General features: G+C 40.0%; 1 protein-coding gene across 2 annotated transcripts in view; it reads left to right on the forward strand.

The window, feature by feature from the left end:
• PEX5L (peroxisomal biogenesis factor 5 like) overlaps nt 1–19,740 on the forward strand; it is a 169,371-nt gene that overhangs the window by 144,462 nt on the left and 5,169 nt on the right. For both annotated transcript variants that reach the window (XM_049629577.1, XM_049629579.1), the window contains 6 exons: nt 9,316–9,432; nt 11,689–11,832; nt 14,684–14,754; nt 16,282–16,479; nt 17,144–17,309; nt 17,700–17,857. In XM_049629577.1, the coding sequence (XP_049485534.1) occupies nt 9,316–9,432; nt 11,689–11,832; nt 14,684–14,754; nt 16,282–16,479; nt 17,144–17,309; nt 17,700–17,857 (854 nt within the window). The remainder of the gene's footprint in view (nt 1–9,315; nt 9,433–11,688; nt 11,833–14,683; nt 14,755–16,281; nt 16,480–17,143; nt 17,310–17,699; nt 17,858–19,740) is intronic.

Below are 19,740 nucleotides of genomic sequence, written 5' to 3' on the forward strand. Positions count from 1 at the left end.
TGCTACCACACTTCATTCTCCTGCCAACCCTTTAAGGTCACTCTCTACATCTAGTCTTCCTCCCGTGCTCCAGTCTTCCAACCTAAAGTATGTTCCGGTTACTATGATTGTGTAATAAATTACTCCAACACTTGTGGCTCAAAAAAAAGCAATATTTATTTTGCTCAAAAGTTGTAGTTTGGGTAAGTCTCAGAGAGCATGATTCATCTTTATTCCACTGCATGTCGGTGTGGCTCAAAGCCTCGTGGAGATGGTGAGGGGTGGGAACCATCCAATGGCATTCTCAGGGCACCTGGCTCGTTCAGTCAGTGGAGCATGAGACTCTTGATTTTGGAGTTGTGGGTTTGAGCCCCACATTGCATGTAGAGATTGCTTAAAAATAAAATCTTAAAAAAAAACAAATAAACAAACAAAGGCATTCTCACTCAAATGTCAGGCTTATGCCAATAGTCGCCTGACACCTTAGCTGCAATGGCTTAGAACACCTACATGTGACCTTTCTTTGAGGCCTGGGCTTCCTTGCTAGATATCTAGCCATCTAGATAGCTAGATTCCAGGAGTGAGCTGTCCTGACAGGGTTACAAGAGTGCGGGAGAGGTGCTGGTCCTTGTCTCACAGAGTCAAAGAGTGAGTTTCATGGACAACAGAGTGAGCAAAACAATAGAGTTTACTGAGGAAAGTACAAAGCTCTCAAGAGTGAGAAGGGTCCCAACTGGGTAACTGCCAAGGATTTTTGCCTTTGACTTTTATTGGGCCTTATCAGAAAGTTGTGACACTCCACTCATGCACCTAACCCAGGCAGGTCTAGAATATGTTTATCCATTTTTTTTCCAAACCCTGCCACAGCTTCAGCCTCCCACTTACAGCTGCAACCTTCCCAAAGAGTCCCTTATCTCCCTGACTAACGTGAACCCTTTTCCTTCCCAAGAGGAAAAGGGAGAAGCAGGCAGAACCTGCATCACCTTGTAGGATCTAGCCCCAAAAGTCACAGCACGTCATCTCTGTTGCATTCTATTTGTCAAAGCAAGTGTTCAAAGACAGGCAAGTGACTCCACCTCCTTAAAGGAGGGTGGCAAGGTTCCGAAGAGGATGGGAGACCGGAAATACCATTTTAGCCAATTTGGAAGATGCAATCTTCCGTAAAAGGAAAGAATGAGGGGCACCTGGGTGGCTCAGTCGGTTAAGCATCCAACTCTTAACTTCAGCTCAAGTCATGAACTCATGGTCCTGAGGTCGATCCTGGCATCAGGCTCCATGCTGGATGTGGAGTCTGCCTGAGATTCTCTCTCCCTCTCCCTCTGACCCTCCCCCACTCGCACATGCTTGCACTCTCTAGCTCTCTCTCTCTTTCTCTCTCTCAAAAAAAAATTCTGGCTCTTTTATTTAACAAAAATAATGTGATTCGAGCAAGTGATTTTATCTCTTTTTGCACCATTTGTTTACTGTATCCTGAATTACAGTTGCCTCTGCTTTTACTTAGACTGTAAGCATCTTGAGAGTAGCACTCACATCTAAGTTTTTTGTTTTATTCTTTAATGCTGCTGTAATGCAAAGTGCAGACACTTACTTGGGGTTTAGTACATATTTCTAATACCTTATTTTATTACAGCTAGTAGGGAGGTTCTCAGTAACTTTTCACCGCTTGTAAACATGGTCGAAGGAGACGAAATGCCCCCCCAGAACTGAATTACACTGCCTTTAGTTCATTATTGTTCTGTGTTGGTCTCAGCCTATCAATGACCGGTGCTGTGGCTGGACCAGCGCCTGTGGTTCTTATTATGATTTCAAGATGCTCTCAGCAATAACCACCAGGAAATTTTGAAAGAGAAAATGTTTCTTATAAGTTCTGAAAATTACATGGCCCACCTGGAGCCACACAGTGAGGTCATGGATAGAGAGAAAGAGAGCAGACCCAGGGTTCTGCTTTTATTGGGGTTGAGGGCAGGGGACCTAGAGTTTTGAGGGCTCATTCTTCATTGGTTTTAAACCATTCACTCATTTAAAACAGAAGTGCAGGAATTTAGAGACTGGGAGGAGGAAAAAACAACCAGCCCAAATGGTCAGTTATTGAAATCAACCAAGCTGTCTAAAACAAAGTAGCCTTGGGAGTAGGGGTGGGGGGAGGGGGCGATGCATGACCTGGCTCCTGATCTAACGGCAAGGTGTCTTTTATCAAGATAGCCGTTTTGAAGTGGATGCCTCATCAATCAAAACTTAAGTCAGGCATTTGCCTTACAAAAAGAAAGCCAACTGTCAGGGCTTGCACTGCAACTATCCATCCACATGCCACTTCCTTTATCACAGGACTTGTGACCGTATGGATGTGAGGCAAGGCTCAAACCCCAGGGTCCTCCCATCTTCTTTTTTAACTGAGCCAGCCAGGCTTCCATGCTCCCATCTCCTTATGCCTATCACAAAGTAGCCCTGTTGTCCTCTATCACCAGCTGCCCAAAGAGCCACCAGGAAGCCTGCTGAGAAATCGGCCCCACAAAACCTTATGCCCAAAGCAGCAGCAAACCCCAGGTTTGGTCTGCAAACCTCCAGGCCCAGTGCACCTTTAAGAGTAGTTCTTTGCTGTGAATACAGATACCAAATGGAGCCACAAACTGATATAATCTTGTCAAACTTTGGCTCCACAAAGGGATTCATTTGCTAATGAATATGCCAAAATCTCTTTCAAAAATGACCATACCCATTTGAAGGACAAGTTTTCCTCATTGTGCACTAATACTCCATTCCTCTTTGCAGCTTGCCCTGGGAGAGGGACTAGAAAGAACAGGAAAATATCTTAGATTCTGACATCCTGCTCAAGCTTGTATTAAATTATTTCTAACCTCCTGTGCCCTTTCCTCTCCTTCCCATCATTTCCATTTTTTTCTCCCCACATTTCTGCAGCCAGCCTGCTACCACATCGTTTGGTGAAAGCCTCAGGCTATTTGCCATGTGCCTGCCAACTTCTGCAGTGATGGCCGATTTCATTAAACAAGGAAGCGTGTCTAACCCAGAGGCAACCAGAAAATCTATGTTGAGTGCTAGTACCAATATTTCTGTTTTTCAACATTTCTGAACCACGCAGTGTACAGGTTATGCTATTGCACCCTCGCTATCCTGAGAAATAATTTTTTTCATTTATGAATATAAAATTACAGTAACTACTGATTCCTTTGTTCTTAATGTTACTAGTTTTAAGCACTTCACATACATTGTTTCACTTAATCTGCACAACCACTTCAGGAGACTTTCTACATTTTACAAATGAGAAACTGAGTTAAAGAGGTGAGCTGAATTGCCAAAGGTCTCTTGACAAGGAACATAGCCAGTTTTGCGACCTGTTTTACTTGATGCCAAAGCCCATGGATTTTCTTCCCTATACCATTTAGGTTGAGAAAGGGGCATGCGTGACCCTTTTCTTATCTCAGAGATTTTATTAATTTTGAGCCTTCCTGTTTGACTCAATTTGTCAGTTCATTGATAATGTTGCGATCAGACACACTCAGGGTCCTAAGAGACCATAGAATTCATTAGGTCAAGCTAATCTGTGAATCGTCTTTACAGCACTTCTCACATTGGTCATTGCACTTCTGTTTAAAGACTTCTAATGTTGGGGAACCCAGTCTTCTGAGGAGGAAGCAGCCCATCATTTTCGGGCATTTGATTAAAATCTGCCCCCCAAGAACTGCCATTCATTCACCCTAGTCCTTCTGTCTGCAAGACAAGGCTAAACCTACTTACTCAGCTCCATCACCCTGTGAATGTTGCTTTACCAGTGAATTGTTTCATAAACCAGGTTACTCCTGCCTACCTATTCACTCTTGCCTGAATAGATGCCAGTTTGCCAATGCCCCTCACTACATGGCCCCCCCAGGACTACACCCAGAGCTCAAACTAATTCTGACCAATCAAAATTCTATCCCATCCTCCATCAGGATGCTGACCATCTATTCTTGCAGCCCCAGGTTGAGTGTGTTCTTTGGGCAGCCACATGGAATCTTGGACTATTAGCTTTTAGTCGATATGATATGTGAGTACAGATGTTTTGGCCACATTTTGCTAACCTGGGCTGCTAGATCCCAGGGCAGTAAGGTCTCTAACTGATCTGCACATAATTTCACGTTAACAAAAACTGTTTGTGGCAAATATTTTACCCAAGCTTGCACAGTGATTTTCATTTCTTGTCATGCCTCTTTTCTTCTGCATATAGATAATGGATTGCTTAAGTTTTGATCCAGTGACAGTTAATCAATAGATGTCTAAAGAAAGAAGAAGAAAGTCAGACTCCTCACAGACACAATGGGCATTCAATCTTATATCAAACAGTTCTTTCACAGCACAACCCCAGGATCCTTCTAATCAACAATTATGTTTGACTACAAAATTGAAAGTATCTCTGCTTTAACTCAAGGATGACCAAAATAGGGTGGTGAATGGGAACTGGCAATATGCTGTTCTTCCTTAAAAGTCCCTGGTTCTAAATTAAATTGCTGATTTTTTTACTCTTTACATTTTAATTTCATTAATATTTAATTTTGTCATGGTTCTTATAGAAATTTTTATTTTCTAGTTTTACAATCAAAAAGTAAAGGGAAAATGTCAGCTTTATTCTTGGGAAAATGCTTTAAAGTATAATTTTTAGAGATCAGTGAACAGACTAGAAGCCTGTTTCCCATCCCCCTTATTCTGATCTTTTGAGTCAATCTGCGTAAACAAACCTGAGTGTCTAATCAATTCAGACTTCTTACCTTACAGAGGACAAAAAAAAAAAAAAAAAATGTACAGGTGACTTTAAATGACTTGTTCAAGTTTACAGGGTTAGTAGAAACACACAACTCTCTTCCAACCACTGATACAGAATATTAATTCGAAGGAATTCAAAGAAGCAAGAGATGCCTCTAGTGTAGGGTCTTTTGGAGAAAGACCATGGAGGAATTGAAATTGAAAAGAAGTATTTTTTAACCAAATCTTACTTTTTCACAAAAATAACGTGCTAGCAGGGCACCGGGGTGGCTCAGTTGGTTAAGTATCTGACTCCTGGTTTCGGTTCAGGTCATGATCTCACAGGTGTGTGAGTCTGAGCTCCACATCAGGCTCTACACTCGGTGCAGAGTCTGCTTGGGATTCTCTGTCTCCCTCTCTTTCTGCCCCTCCTCTGCTTGCTTGCTCTCTCTCTCTCTCTCTCAAAGATAAATATATAAACTTTATATTAAAAAAAATAGGGGTGCCTGTGTGGCTCAGTCAGTTAAGCGTCTCACTTCAGCTCAGGTCATGGTCTCTGACAACTCAGAGCCTGGAACCTGCTTCAGATTCTGTTTCCATCTCTCTCTGCCCTTCTCCCGTTCATGCTCTGTTTCTGCCTCTCTCTCAAAAATAAATAAACATCAAAAAATGTTTTTTTAATAAAATAAATAAAAATAAATAACATGCTAGCAATACAAAATTTTGGAAATGCTGTAAAATACAAGGAATGGTAATGGGACAAATTACTCACAACCATGAAAGTAGTACTATGGGTGCATTTCTCTACAGTCTTTTTTCCCCAACACAGTATTTGTTGCTGTTTTCTATCATTATGATCATGCTACTTATAAAGGCCCAAGGCCTGCTCCATGCTGTAATAACTCTTCATAAATACCATTTTATTTTATTTTTTTTAATTTTTTTTTAACGTTTATTTATTTTTGAGACAGAGAGAGACAGAGCATGAACGGGGGAGGGTCAGAGAGAGAGGGAGACACAGAATCTGAAACAGGCTGCAGGCTCTGAGCAGTCAGCACAGAGCCCGATGCGGGGCTCGAACTCACAGACTGTGAGATCATGACCTGAGCCGAAGTCGGACGCTTAACCGACCAAGCCACCCAGGCGCCCCCATAAATACCATTTTAATTGCTACTTAACAGTTTTTTTCCATAATCTCTTAACTTTGCTCCTATTTTTGAATAATTAGGTAGAAGGGAAAGATTTACATAGAGGAAAGTTATCTAGAAGAGGGTACATATTTACAGCAAATTAAAACACCAGGATACTCATAGATGTATATTTGGGCTTTGAGGTTATAGGTGAGATCTTTGTTTTATTCTTTATATTTTTCTCAGTGATACAAAAACACTACTAAACACACCTACACTTATTTAACATTTACCATGTACTTCATGCCACAGATATATTTTCTCATTTAATCCTCATAACAACTAACCAAGATCACTGTTATATGTTCACTTTAAAAATAGGGAAAATGAGACCTAGCGGAGTGAAGGGTCTTGCAGAAGGTTAGTGATGGAGCCACATTTTTTTCCCAGTTCCACCTGAGCAGAGAGCTACCCTTCTCAACCACGATACCACATATCCCAAGCTTTTCATGAATATCAACCACTGTTATAATCATTTTTAAAAATGAAAGTAGATTGCAAATAGCTCATTTCTGATGTAGGCAGATAACTTATTACCTGTAGAATATAAAAAACAATCTACCAAAATCCCAGAACAGCTAAGAAAATCATCAATACATAAAATCCCTTCAGTCCTATCTACAATGGTTAAAATTCAAATATGTTTCAGGTTTCTCTAAAACTGATTAGAAATAGAAAAAAAGAAGCAGTGTTAATTGCAGTTACATGAATGAAATCTGGATTCTGAGACTGGATGAAAATTGTGCTAAAAGTAGTCATCTGTAATTAAATGAAACTGTGCTGTGCACTTTAATTAGTCAGCATAATTTGTTCTAAGTGGTAAGTCCTGGAGTATCTCGTTAAATAAGAGCCTGACAGCCTCACCTTAACTGAGGTTCTGTTTCCTATAGCAGTCTTATTTATGCATCCACAACTCTAATTTGAACCTACAGGAAAGGTGATGCATCCTTTTGTAAACCAGATGTACATGTTACAAAATCTTCTTCATTATTTCATTCAGAAGACTTGGGAAAATCAGTAAACATTATAAAATTCACTTGATAGATTTATCTTTGTTTCTATGCAGAGAAGCTGAACTACATTTTTGAAAAGCTATTCAAGAAAATGAGTCTGCAAATTTTTTTAATTCTATTTATTTATTTTGAGAGAAAGAAAGTATGAGTAGGGGAGGGACAGAAAGAGAGGGAGAGGGAGGACCCCAAGTAGGTTCCACGCTGTCACCTGAGAGCCCACTGCAGGGCTCAATCCCCCAAACTGCAAGATCATGACCTGAGCCAAAATCAAGAGTCAGATGCTTAACTGACTGAGCTACCCAGACCCCCAGGTCTCCGAAAATTTTTTCAAATTCCTCAGGACTTACATATTCAGGTTTGTGGTATTTACAAAGGTCAGATAGTTGTTCTTCTTCATTGTTGTTTTGAACCTTTAAAAAATTATAACAGCAATGCATACTTAGAAAATTCAGAAAGTGCAGAAAAGTATAAAGCAGGAAAAACATCACCCATCATCCCTTCATTCAAAGACAGATTATTCTTAACATGGCAGTGTATGTCCTTTTAGTTTATTATCAAGCCATTGCTTTTGTATATTGGAGATCAATCTGTTTGCACAATTTGAAATTCTACTAAAAACTTGTTAAAAAATAAATTTTGGATTTTATCCCTAACCTTAACCTGGATAAGTGGTGGCCATTCCATGTGCTTCTAGCATCTCAGACACAGATTGTCAAGGTGCCTGCTGCCCTGAGCCTTCATCAAGGGGAGGCCTCTGCTGAAGGGACAGGACCCATTCCTGTGGTAGGAAGGCACAGTGTAGACATAATAAAGGAGAATGACAAGACCGACTACTTACTTAGAAGCCTTGGATTAAACAGGTTGTGTTGGCCCTTAATCCCTGAACATTTACTTCCGGAAGAAATAAACTTAGAATTATCATTCGGAGCAACTCTGAAGAGTTCCCACCAGAGAACAACCACTATCAGGCACGAGGGTAGAGAAGATGGTAAGATAGAAGGACTGAAAGGTGAAGGGCAACCCTGAAGGTGTCAGCAAGTCACAGGACTTAGAATCATAGAAATTGAGATTTGCAGGTAAAGAGCGTGCATGTCAGTCCCACACTCAGATGTTCAAGGGAAAATCCCTTGTTTTCTTTAAAGAAAATTAAGTGGTCTCTAAGCATCGCTCTTACCAACTGGAAAGTAACATAGTCTCAGGCACCAAATATGGAAGGATTATGGGGTGTCAGAAATCAAGGGCAGAGTCTTCATCCTCCATCTGTTCATGCTGATGGCTAACAGCCGACAAGCCCCAAGTGGTTCCTTGAAATCCAGTTTCTGTCTATGTCCCTGCCATGTGGGAATCAGAGTTCAAGTCAGCCCCCCAGCCATACCCTCTGGCACCCTCTTGGAGGTCAGGCCAGTTTGCAGGGAAAAACCTAAAAGCTAAGCACCAGTCTCCCATTCATCTCAGAACCCACCACCCTCCTTCTATTTTCCCACCCCTGAAAATTTCCCCTTCCTCTCTTAGGTTCTCTAAAATATTTGCCCCTTTCCCCTCACGCCAGGACACCCAAAGTACTCTCTCCAGGCTTAACAAAATAGAAGCTAACCAGGGGCAGATCTTGCAGAAAATTTCTGCTTCAGTCCTCCCCTGAAGTAAAGGAGAGCCAACATCCTGGTTTCCCTTTTGGAAGACATGAAGGAAATTATAAAGAGAAAAACACAAAGTAATATTTTCCAAAAAATCATCCTGCCATTGGTAAGACCTTAACTAAAAGGACTCCATTAAGTTCACACCAAAAGACAGTCTCCTTAATGTTTTAGCCCTACGAGGCCATGCTTGCCGTAAGGTGATGAGCATGGGCTTAGAAGCCAGACCGAGGTTCTGATCCTGTGCAATCCTAGCTTTAGGACCATAATCCTCTAGACTCAGTTTTCTCCCAGCACAGTGCTTGGCACAGAGTAGGGTTAACTAATGTTATTTTCCCTTGTTCATGGCCAGCTGCCTCCCCAAGTCACTGCCCCTCCAGTCCCAAAGCCACTGCTCTAATTCCTCATATCCTGAGAGTGACTCTAAGAAAGACCATCCTTCCTAAAATATGTGGCTGGTACCCACACTTGAAACTGCTCAAGTAATGGATTTTTAGTTGAATTTGGTATATATGATATTGGTCCTTCATATGGTAACTATTTTCCTGCTGCAGAAAGTCACAGCTAATCCAGTTCAACACTTTGACCACTAAGTACCCTCCAGAAGCTCTTCAACCATGAGTATCATTGGATGTGACCAGTTTGAACATTTTATTCCTCCTAAGAACTCCTTTTGATCTATGAGTAAAACTGTCTTCCTAGAAATAACCCAAGTGACATAGCATGTTCTTAAATCCATCTGTCCTCATTTTTACTATCTCCTAGTCAGATACAGAGTTTTGGGATAAGATGCAAGCAGAATGGGAAGAAATGGCCCGGAGGAATTGGATATCCGAGAACCAAGAAGCCCAGAACCAAGTTACAATCTCAGCTAGTGAGAAGGTGACCAATTCTGTTCTTATATACGCTGACCAGTTTTCTCAACCTCTTTGCATCATATTTTTATAAATTAGTTAATAACTATTTTGTGAAAATGTTAAGAATTAAACAGACAATTTAATGTCAATCTGACCTAGAAGAAATTCTGGTAGATGAAAACAATATAATCATCCAATGTGTGAAGACAGCAAAGCTGGAATGGAATATCCTTATTTTTATCAACGTTAATACAGTTTGGCAGTCAACAAGAGCTTGGATCCTGACTGCTGGCAAGTTACTGAACTGACTGACATTGAGGGTGGGTTGGGACAAGAACTGGCTGATCCCACAATGTTTTTTGTCAGTCATTCATGTGAGCCCTGTGGATGAGCTAACAGAAATGGTATCAATGGACAGGGGAGTGAAGTGGGGGCTTAGGGCTATATTTCACAGGGTCCTCACACAGCTCACGAAAGAACTACATGGAAAAGATACCCTTCACACAGCCAGGTCCAGTCCCAAGGGGATTCCTCAAAGATATTCCCCTGATAGGAGCCCCAGCAAATGTGAGAGTTCAGTGAACAACCAGCCAAATTACCCATGATGTCCCAGTTGCCCTTGGATTTATGCTTTTAAAAACATTTTCAAAAATAAATTGAAATGATTCAAAAGATAGGAAAAAGTATGGAATTTTCTAACTCAAGGGATACACACACACACACACACACACACACACATACATATATATGTTTGTATTATGGACTTTTTATGGTAGAGGAAGTCTCAATAGTATTCAGTTCTGGATAACTTCCATTTGTTCAATCCAACAAATATTTATTAAATGCCTACCTTGTAGTAGGTATGATGATGAATAGTCTCCAATCTTAGGGGATTTTCAACCTACATAGTCATTCATTAAAACGTCTTCCTTACCCCACCATTCTCTGTCCCTCGGTAGGCCAGGCATTCTCATAAAATCCGAAGAACTATCTTATTAAAAATAACTCTTTTCCACAATGAAATCAAAACTAAGCAAGAAGAGAAGACATTGATATAGATTGTCAGACTCTAGGCTATAATTCGTGCACCTGAGGCATGGCTGGGCCCTGAGATTCTCGTCCCCTGGACCCCATATCTGTTATACCACTACATAAACTGGTCATACCCTGTGGCTTTGATAAGGGGTGTTATCTTTCTCAATGCCAGTGGAGAATGAAGGTCTCCATTTAATGTATTTTAAAACCTTAGTAGCATCACCAACAGACTAGCTTATTTGTATCTATCAAATTAGAAGGACATTATGATAATCTATGCTGGTAAAGTTGCAGCAAATCATTTCTCTCAGATAATTCCAATAAGAGTTTAACTTGAGACAAACTTTCTCAAAAACAGTTATACACATCAAGGGCTCCAAAATAGTTCATAGCCTTAAGTCTAATGAAGCCCTCTAGAAGTCCATCCTAATGTAATAATCATATGCAGACAAAGATTTGAGCATGAGATCTTCACTTTAATCTTATTTACGATAATAAAAAAATTGAAAGTAGCCTGAATGTCCATCAGTAGAAACTTAATTAAATAAGTTTAGGCACAAGATAGATAATTTTAAAAACCAAATGGGGCACAAGCTACAAAACTGCATATATACATAAGCTTATTTATTTAATTTATCTATTCATAAAAATATTAGATTATTTATAAATTCTGTATTTTTTACATTTTTGAAATAAAAAATCTATAGCTTTAAAATATGCATTTTTAATGGGGCAGTATGGCCCACCATGGGGCAAAAACTGGTTCAAGGAGCAGGAAGGTAAAAAAATATCTCAGATATTGGAATGGTTTGTAGACCTCCAAAGGGCCAAAGCATATACACAGATGTACAGTATGTGGCATTAACATTTGAGGGGAACGGATGGTAGCACTTAGCGAAAATATGTCCAAAACTCTGTATTTTTTAAATCTTGGGGAGAAATGATTGAAACAAAAAGAACAAAAGAGCAACAGAGAAAACAAACTCCAGGATATCAGCAGTGATATTTAGGTTGTAGCATTATGGGTAACTTTGCTTCTTTTTATATTATTCAATAACAAAATAATACCATCTAAACTGTATACAGTGAGAATGTACTACATTCATAGGAAGGAAAGAAAACCAGTCATTTAAATTTAATTTTAATTAAAATAAATACATAAATTCAAATTCAAAAAGAGCTTACTGAACGTGAGAATGAAGAGATAAATCAATGGATCTTGTATTGGCCCTTCTCTGCGTTGTAGGGATATTACTTTCACACCGAAAATCCCTTTAAGGACTGGCCGGGAGCATTTGAAGAGGGCTTAAAAAGACTGAAGGAGGGGGACCTGCCCGTCACCATACTGTTCATGGAGGCGGCAATTCTTCAGGACCCTGGAGATGCAGAGGTATCCTATCCCCTTCGTCCTGCCAGGCTCACAAAGTGACTACGTGTAAATGAGGGACACAGGATGCCACAGAGTTCTACTGGGCTGCATTTTCTTCAGTTAAAGGTTCCCAAAGGAGTTAACCTGGTTTACTGTGCTGTGTGTTTGAAAGTTACAAATAGGTATACCTTTCTCTAACCAAATCTGCAGTATCTACAGTGCCCAAAATAAAAGGATGGGGACAAGAAATGAAAAACCAAAATTGCCAACCTAGAGGCTCAGCAATAGTTTTCAGGGGCCAGTGTATAGTTCCATCTAGGATTAGAGCCATACCCTATCTCACCCTTGATTTACTCACTCATTGTTTATTGAGCACATACTATGTCCCAAGAATTGTGCCAGACATGGGTTTCAAATATTGAGGAGCTGGAAAAAATGGAACCATTGAAAAGACACACTTGTATTCTATTTGGAGAGACAAGTAAATAAATCAATGCAGTGTAAGAAATGCAGTGTTAGAGTATGTACAGGATGGTAGGGGAGCAGAGAGCAAGGGTCCTAAGCCAGTCTTCTCCCACAATTAAGTCCAAAACTGAGCTTTGAAGGAGGGAGATTAATTAAAGACAGCAGGGGAGTCGAGATGTTAAGAGGCAGTGGTCTGTGCGTGGGCAGTGAGGCATGAAACATTGTGCCAGGTGGGGAGAGGAGAGGAGACAATGGCAGGAGAGGAGGTAGGAAGAGGTGGGTAAGACTCTGAACTTCATGAAAGCAGGGGACTCTACTCAGCAGAGGGATATAATCAGATTTGCATGTTTGAATTGAAAAACCCCTTTTGCTGAGGTGTAGAAGGTGATGGAGACCGAGGCCAGGAGACCACCCAGGGAGGCTTCCATCATCCTATTTTGGTCCACCATGTTTCCAAACCTGCGAAGGCCTATAATTAGATAGCAGCAGGTGTAAAGTTTTAGTTCATGAGTAATTTTCAGGAATTGTCTTATAAAGAATCTTCCTTATAAGAAATTCACAGAAATTTTAGGGAGGGGTATACACGGCTCTGAGATGGCAGTATACAATAGTGGTTAAGCTTCTAGGCTCTGCTGGCCTAACTGTGTGGGTTCAAATCCCTGCTCTACCACTCATGAGCCATGAGCCATGTGATCTGGGACAAGTCATGTAAACCATCTCAGCTTCCATTTCCTCATATGTAAAATGGAAATCACATTACAATAACTATCTCACTGGGTGTTGTGAGGATTAAATTAGGTCATACAAATAAAGTGCTTAGTTCAGTGCCTGACACATCAGTAATTAGCCTTCATCATTACTATTGACTGTACTTAAAGTCTGTATAGGAAGGACGAGTAAACTGATCACTAGGTTAAAGCCCTGGTGTCTTGTTAGTCAAAACGTTGACAGTGAAATGAGATTGAACTGAGAGTTGGAATTGTGAACCAAAATATTGGAACCCTGGAAGGTTAAAAAAGATGTATACACATTATTATCTCAGATTCATAAATGAGAACATTAGGGCACTGATTAACAACAAATGGATCCCAACCAAGGACCCAGGGCCTCTGAATCTTGGAGACCCCTAAATTAAGATAATGGGCAATTTGTGAACAGTGAAAGTGACACCCTGCTCAAAGGCTAACAAGAAACCCCCAGAGAAGAACTGTTTCATCAATCTTAAGAAGCATTCTAAGATGTATGGAAGGTGAGCTCAAAATAGGGGCTGCTCTGTGTACGTCTGAAAGATTAAAGAGAAGTGCCGATATTGAGAGGGGAGAGGAATAATCAGTATTTTTTATGAGTTGATATGGCATGGGTAATAGTAACCCATGATGGGAAAAGCCAATATAATTCTTACAGCGTTTCAGGATGAGTGTAGGTATTTTCATGAATAGTCTTGCTTTAAAATGTCTGTAGGTGGGAGAACTATGCACTCCCCAAACCCTTTTAAATTCCTAAGACTCTAATACACCCCCATCCCCAGTAAATTTGAGGACAGTGTCGGCAATGAGAGGTTGGTTCATGTAGATTGCTCTTGTAATGGTGCGAGAATTATTGTTCTTATGAGTATATAGGGAGAAATTTCTTATATTAAAAACTTTCATTGTCGATATGAAATATGTGACCTGCTTAAAGACATTTGTCCCATTGTTGACAATAACACAGGGTGGGAGCAACCTTATAGCAGTAGGGAATTGGTTGAGTAAATAATGGAATATCCACTCAACAAAATTTAAATTGAAAATTCTAAGTACCATGATTTTGTAAAACCATTAAAAACGTTTATGATGCATGATAAAGTATAAGTGTAGGCTATAAAATTATGTCTGTATTATATTGCATTTTATATGTGCCTTATGCATTTTAACAGTGATATTAGAGCAGTGAACACATTGGAGTGGAAGCTTTTGTTTTCTTTTCCCTAGTTCCTAAATTTCTTTTACCTCTTATAATAACAGTCAGACTTGCATTTTTACAAGCTGATTTCATTTTGTACATCTTGAGATTCCTTACTATAAACTTTAGACTCTTCAGCTACATTTCTGGGTTATTTTTGCACCCCTTTTCCTGACAAATGCATAATTTTATATGTTTATCTGTTGGTTTTAAGACACCTAATATCATGAAATCTCGGATATTCAAATGTTTCCATGGGTCACAGGAGAATAAATCCTGAGAATTCGTAAGTAATAACAGAGGATCTTGACCCAGATGTCAGAAGAGCCTTTGGATAAAGAAATGCATGTGACATTTTTCCCTTTTACAAGACTCTCGCATCTCAGGTTGCTCTGCACTGAGGAATCTAAAGCACAGGAGTGATTCTGCTTCCTCTTCCAATGTTGACCTTGGTTGTTTTTCGTAGGCATGGCAGTTCCTCGGGATAACCCAGGCAGAGAATGAAAATGAACAAGCAGCTATTGTCGCCCTCCAGAGGTACATGAAACTAAGTGCAAACTCACGGGCCTAGTGGGCCCTGGCTAATGGACTTCTGTTGTTTCAGACTTGTATTTTAACCCTTAGGTACATTATGAAGAATTTGGCCAGGATAAGTGCTGAGGTGCCTCGTATTACACTTAGCTGTGGGAAACAAGAATTCATGAAGAAATGATGTTCCTAAATCACAGTGTTTTGTCACCTGCAAATCAGTTGACCATCACTGGCATGAAAGTATCCATGTCAAAAGCAGTCATAAAATAGACTTATTAAATATATAGTTCCTCTTAACTTTGTAACCTTCTGCAGCATTTGAAGGTTTTCCTCAGGAGAAAATATACTCAAAATAATCTCAGTGTAATTTTAGCTCCTTGTGTCTACAGAGAATCTCCCAAGATAGTTTCAATGACCTATCAATACCAAAGTATCACTACCGAGCCCCTGAGTAAAGGTCTAGGCTACTTTGGCTGGATGTAGCATCACATTTTACTTGATTAGAGCCCCTATTTCAACCCTGAAAAAATAGCCCTACCAAATAGACTTCCCCTTTCCCTACTTAATATATAACCACCCTGCCTATATAATCTCTCGCTGAAGCACTGATGTAGGTACTGGGGGTTGCTACTCAAAGTGTTCTCCAGGGACTACCAGCTTCATTATCACCTTGGAGTTTGTCAGACCTGCTCAGGCTTGGGCCCACCCCAGGCCCACTATATTACATAATCTGCCTTTTGCCAGCTCCCCAGATGATTCTCATGTACATCAAAGCTTGAAAAGCCCCCACTAGAGGCCAGTGGAATAGCGTGAGGGGAGCAACTGTAGCCTGTGCCTCCTGCAAACCCACTTCAGTTGTCTAGAAACACAGGATTCTCCCTCTCCTTTATAAAACACTGTACAGCCTTTCATCTTTGGATATCCAAATTTAGCTCAAATCAGTTTGCTTTGTGGGTAAGATACGTTTACTATATTAATAGTAGAGCAGCACTGAAACAGTGATATCCCTGCCTCATGAAATAAAGTCCTAAGAAATTTTGTGCAAGGATTAGCCACCTTTTCTATAGTTTTTAAAACCATTTAGGGGAACCTGGGTGGCTCAGTCAGGTAAGTGTCTGACTCTGGATTTCGGTTCAGGTCATGATCTCACAATTGTGAGATTGAGCCCCATGTCCGGCTCTGTGCTGAGTATGTGGAGCCTGCTTGAGTTTCTCTCTGTCCCTCCCCTGCTCGCATGCTCTTTTTCTCTCAAAATAAATAAATAAATAAACATTTTAAAAAACATTTGTTAAATTACCAGATCTAGCACTCAGCAAGATGAGTTTTAACTTTCTTACAAATATACTTATGTCCCAATTTTGACATAGATAAATATGGTATTTTCCAGGGGCTTAATATAAACTTCGCAATGCTCTTGCACCATTTAATTAGTAAAGGCTTCAAATTTCCTAAAGAACTGTTAGAGTCAGTCTCAGAAAAAAATCTGAAATAGGCTTTTTATTTATTTACTTATTTATTTATGCCTTGATGCAGGTGCTTAGAATTACAGCCCAACAACTTGAAAGCTTTGATGGCTTTGGCTGTAAGTTACACTAACACTGGCCATCAGCAGGATGCCTGCGAAGCTCTAAAAAACTGGATTAAGCAAAATCCAAAGTACAAATACCTTGTGAAGAGCAAGAAAGGATCTCCAGGCCTTACCCGGAGGATGTCCAAGTCTCCAGTTGATAGGTATGCTTCTAACTAAATGACCGTGGGCAGTAAACACCCATATACACAATTAGTCACCTTAAGGGTAATTAACGAACCTCACCACCAGCCATTCCAGAACGAGTGTAGGACAACATCCTGCTAGAAGAGCATCTCTGATTAAAAAGATTGATGCTGAGAGCAGAACCAACAATTGGACACATGATCAACGTTGTAGTCACACATAGGCGTTTATCTGAGTACCATAATTCAAAGCAAAGTGCTGTGGACATATAATTAACCTAAAATAAGTTACAAAATGCACCACATTTCATAAAGACTGAGAATTGGATATGAGTAAAAACGGAAGTCCTTTCTTCTAGGGGTTTTGTTTCTATCAGCAATAAATCATGATGTTAAATTCTTTCTTATAGAGCCTTGGGGTTTTCCACATTGGCTCTCACAGGGTCAATGAAACTCTCCTTGGGAAGACTTGACTTAGTACAGTCTTGTTTCTGTGTATGACAAAATACTTCATGAAAATCAGCAGGTATTTTTTAATGTGCAGTATTAGTCCTCTCATTAAGGGAATATATTTTAAGCAAGATTTTTCCAGTTTGTAATGTTCTCTTAGAACAGTGGACATAATAGTAAATAATATATGTTCAGACTATTTGGATTATAAATCTCATTTTTTCCCTTGCAGCTCTGTTTTGGAAGGAGTTAAGGAATTATATCTGGAAGCTGCCCACCAAAATGGAGATATGATTGACCCAGACCTACAGACAGGTCTGGGGGTACTGTTCCACCTGAGCGGAGAATTTAACAGAGCAATAGATGCATTTAACGCTGCCTTAACTGTTCGGCCAGAGGTAAGTGCCCAACAAGAAACCATAAAGTTCTCTGTTAAAAAATAAGTTGCCGCAGGCTACACTTTGCACATTTCTGCTACACCTTATTTGCCTGCATCCAATGGTTTAAAAATTATGAGTACTAATGATATGCTTCTGTGGCTGTTAATACTTGAGTACCTAAAATAGAAACATGAACTACCTGACAGCATCAAATGATAGCTGCTCTTTGATGAATGAAAGTCATTTCACAAAGCTGTCCGTAAAATCATTTGAGTAATTTACCACTGTCATGGTCCCCATCCATGAGCACTGGATAAATTTTTCGCCACCATCCTTCTTCTGCAAGAAATATGGGAATACTCTGTCACCGTGACTCGTACTGGTTGTTAGTTCTAATTTTGTCATCAGGACTATTCATTATGGAACCGTCTCGGGGCAACCTTGGCGAATGGAGACCGCAGTGAGGAAGCTGTGGAGGCCTACACACGAGCACTGGAGATTCAGCCAGGCTTCATCCGATCCAGATACAATCTGGGAATAAGCTGCATCAATCTGGGCGCCTACAGGTGAAGTATGGTCACAGGCTGAGAACCATGAGCCACATGCAGGGCTGAGGTGAAAGATTGTTTCCCAGTGAAAATACCTCCTTTTGTAGGAGTAACCCTCCTCCTCTTGTCAAGGGAAAATTTGAACCCTCGGATCCTGGGGCCTGTTGCTGCAGGAACAGTGTGCTTCAGTGTTTCTCAGCCTGTGGCGAACAGCGATCATGGAGGCAGCTTGTGAAATGTAGATTCCCAGGCCTCTCCCCAGAGATTTCCATTCAGTCAGCCTGGGTTGGGACAAGTTAGTAACACTTCCAAGGGCAAGTGTTTGAGAAACTTGAACGTTCCAACCCTTCATTTCCCAAATAAGCAAAAAAGAGAACCTTGGGGGATAGGGACAGGGAAACCAACAAAATGAGTTAAGAAGGTCCAGGGTCAGTTTTTGGCAAAGCACAACAAAAAGTCCAGGTTTTCTAAAACTACTTTGCCAGTAAAGTTGGCTAAAAAATTATTTTAAGAAAAAATTTTAAATGGTGCATTTATGGTTTAAAATGTCTTGTTCTGTCATGATTCCTCATCATCAGGTCTATATCATATATACTATTTTTTATGCATCTACAGGGCCCATAAATGACCTTTATTTTTTTTAGGTAATGAAAGTATAGGTAATTTTTCCTTCTTTAGCTTTCTACTTTTTCGACTTTCTAAATAAATAGGTATTATTTTTGTAATTGGAAAAAAGAGAATTGTTAGTTTTAAATCCCACAAAAAATGTAACCCTTTCTCATTCTCAGAAAAAGCCTGGCTTTTAGAATCAGACAAGCTCGGATTCAAATCACAGCTCTGCCATTTACTGGTTTTGTGATTCTGGGCACATAACTGTGAGCCTCAATTTCTTCACCTGCTTAAAAACAAGTGGTGATAATATTTATCCCGCAGGATTATTATGCAGGTTAAACGTAATTGCCTAGCACAGAACAGTAGTCAGCATTTATTATTATGATTCTGATCACTGCCATCATCATCAGTATCCTTATTATCTATTCAGATAAGTCATCAGAGAGCTACATAACTGGCTTGCAATCCCTTTGACATCTGAAAAACTGCTGTTTCTGAACTGCCTTGGGGATTGTGCCATTGGCAAATATTGACGTTTCAGAAATTGGTTGCTACATTTATACTAGAAGAATCTTAGAACATTAGTCACTGGATTACACCCGTCCTCCAAGAGGACCTTGTTCAGGTTAAAACCAGGAATAGCTGAGTGACTCTGCAACTGCTTTGCTTTATTTCATGGGCACTGTGAAGTGTGCTACTGCAGAGACCCTCCTTACATCAGCTCTGCAAAGGGTCACGGGAGAACCTTTGCTGCCCCCTCGCACATCAGCTGTCAAAGGCCTGGCAATGTCCATTTTGTATATGAAGTTCATTCTGGTCTCATCTGATTTTCCTAACCCAATTTTATCTTTACCCCTTTTAGTCACTTAACTTTCTAACTATGTCATATAGATGTATTTAATAAGATACCTTAGGTCCTTTGTTGGAACAGGGAGAGATGTAAATAAATATGTATGTACATTTAGTCATATTAACTTCTATCAGAGGAGGCTTTTACAAGGCTTCTGGTTGAGTAGTTCTTAACTGTAACTCCTCGTTACAGTGTAGAAAACAGTACTTGAGATGCCAATAAAATACTTTCTTGGCACTTACATGTATAAGCCTCAGTAGGGCACCTGCTTGCAGGAGGCCTTGAAGGTCCATGATAGGTAGAAATGGGCAACTCTACCGGGAATGGATTTTTAATCCTCAAGCAGAAAGTCACCTGTACAGGAGCAAGTCAATTTTAGAGTTGCCATATAAAATACAGAATTCCCAGTTAAATTTTAATTAGATAAACAGCAAATATG

The sequence above is a fragment of the Panthera uncia genome, chromosome C2 (assembly GCF_023721935.1).
Source record: "Panthera uncia isolate 11264 chromosome C2, Puncia_PCG_1.0, whole genome shotgun sequence".
Taxonomy (NCBI): Eukaryota; Metazoa; Chordata; class Mammalia; order Carnivora; family Felidae; genus Panthera; species Panthera uncia.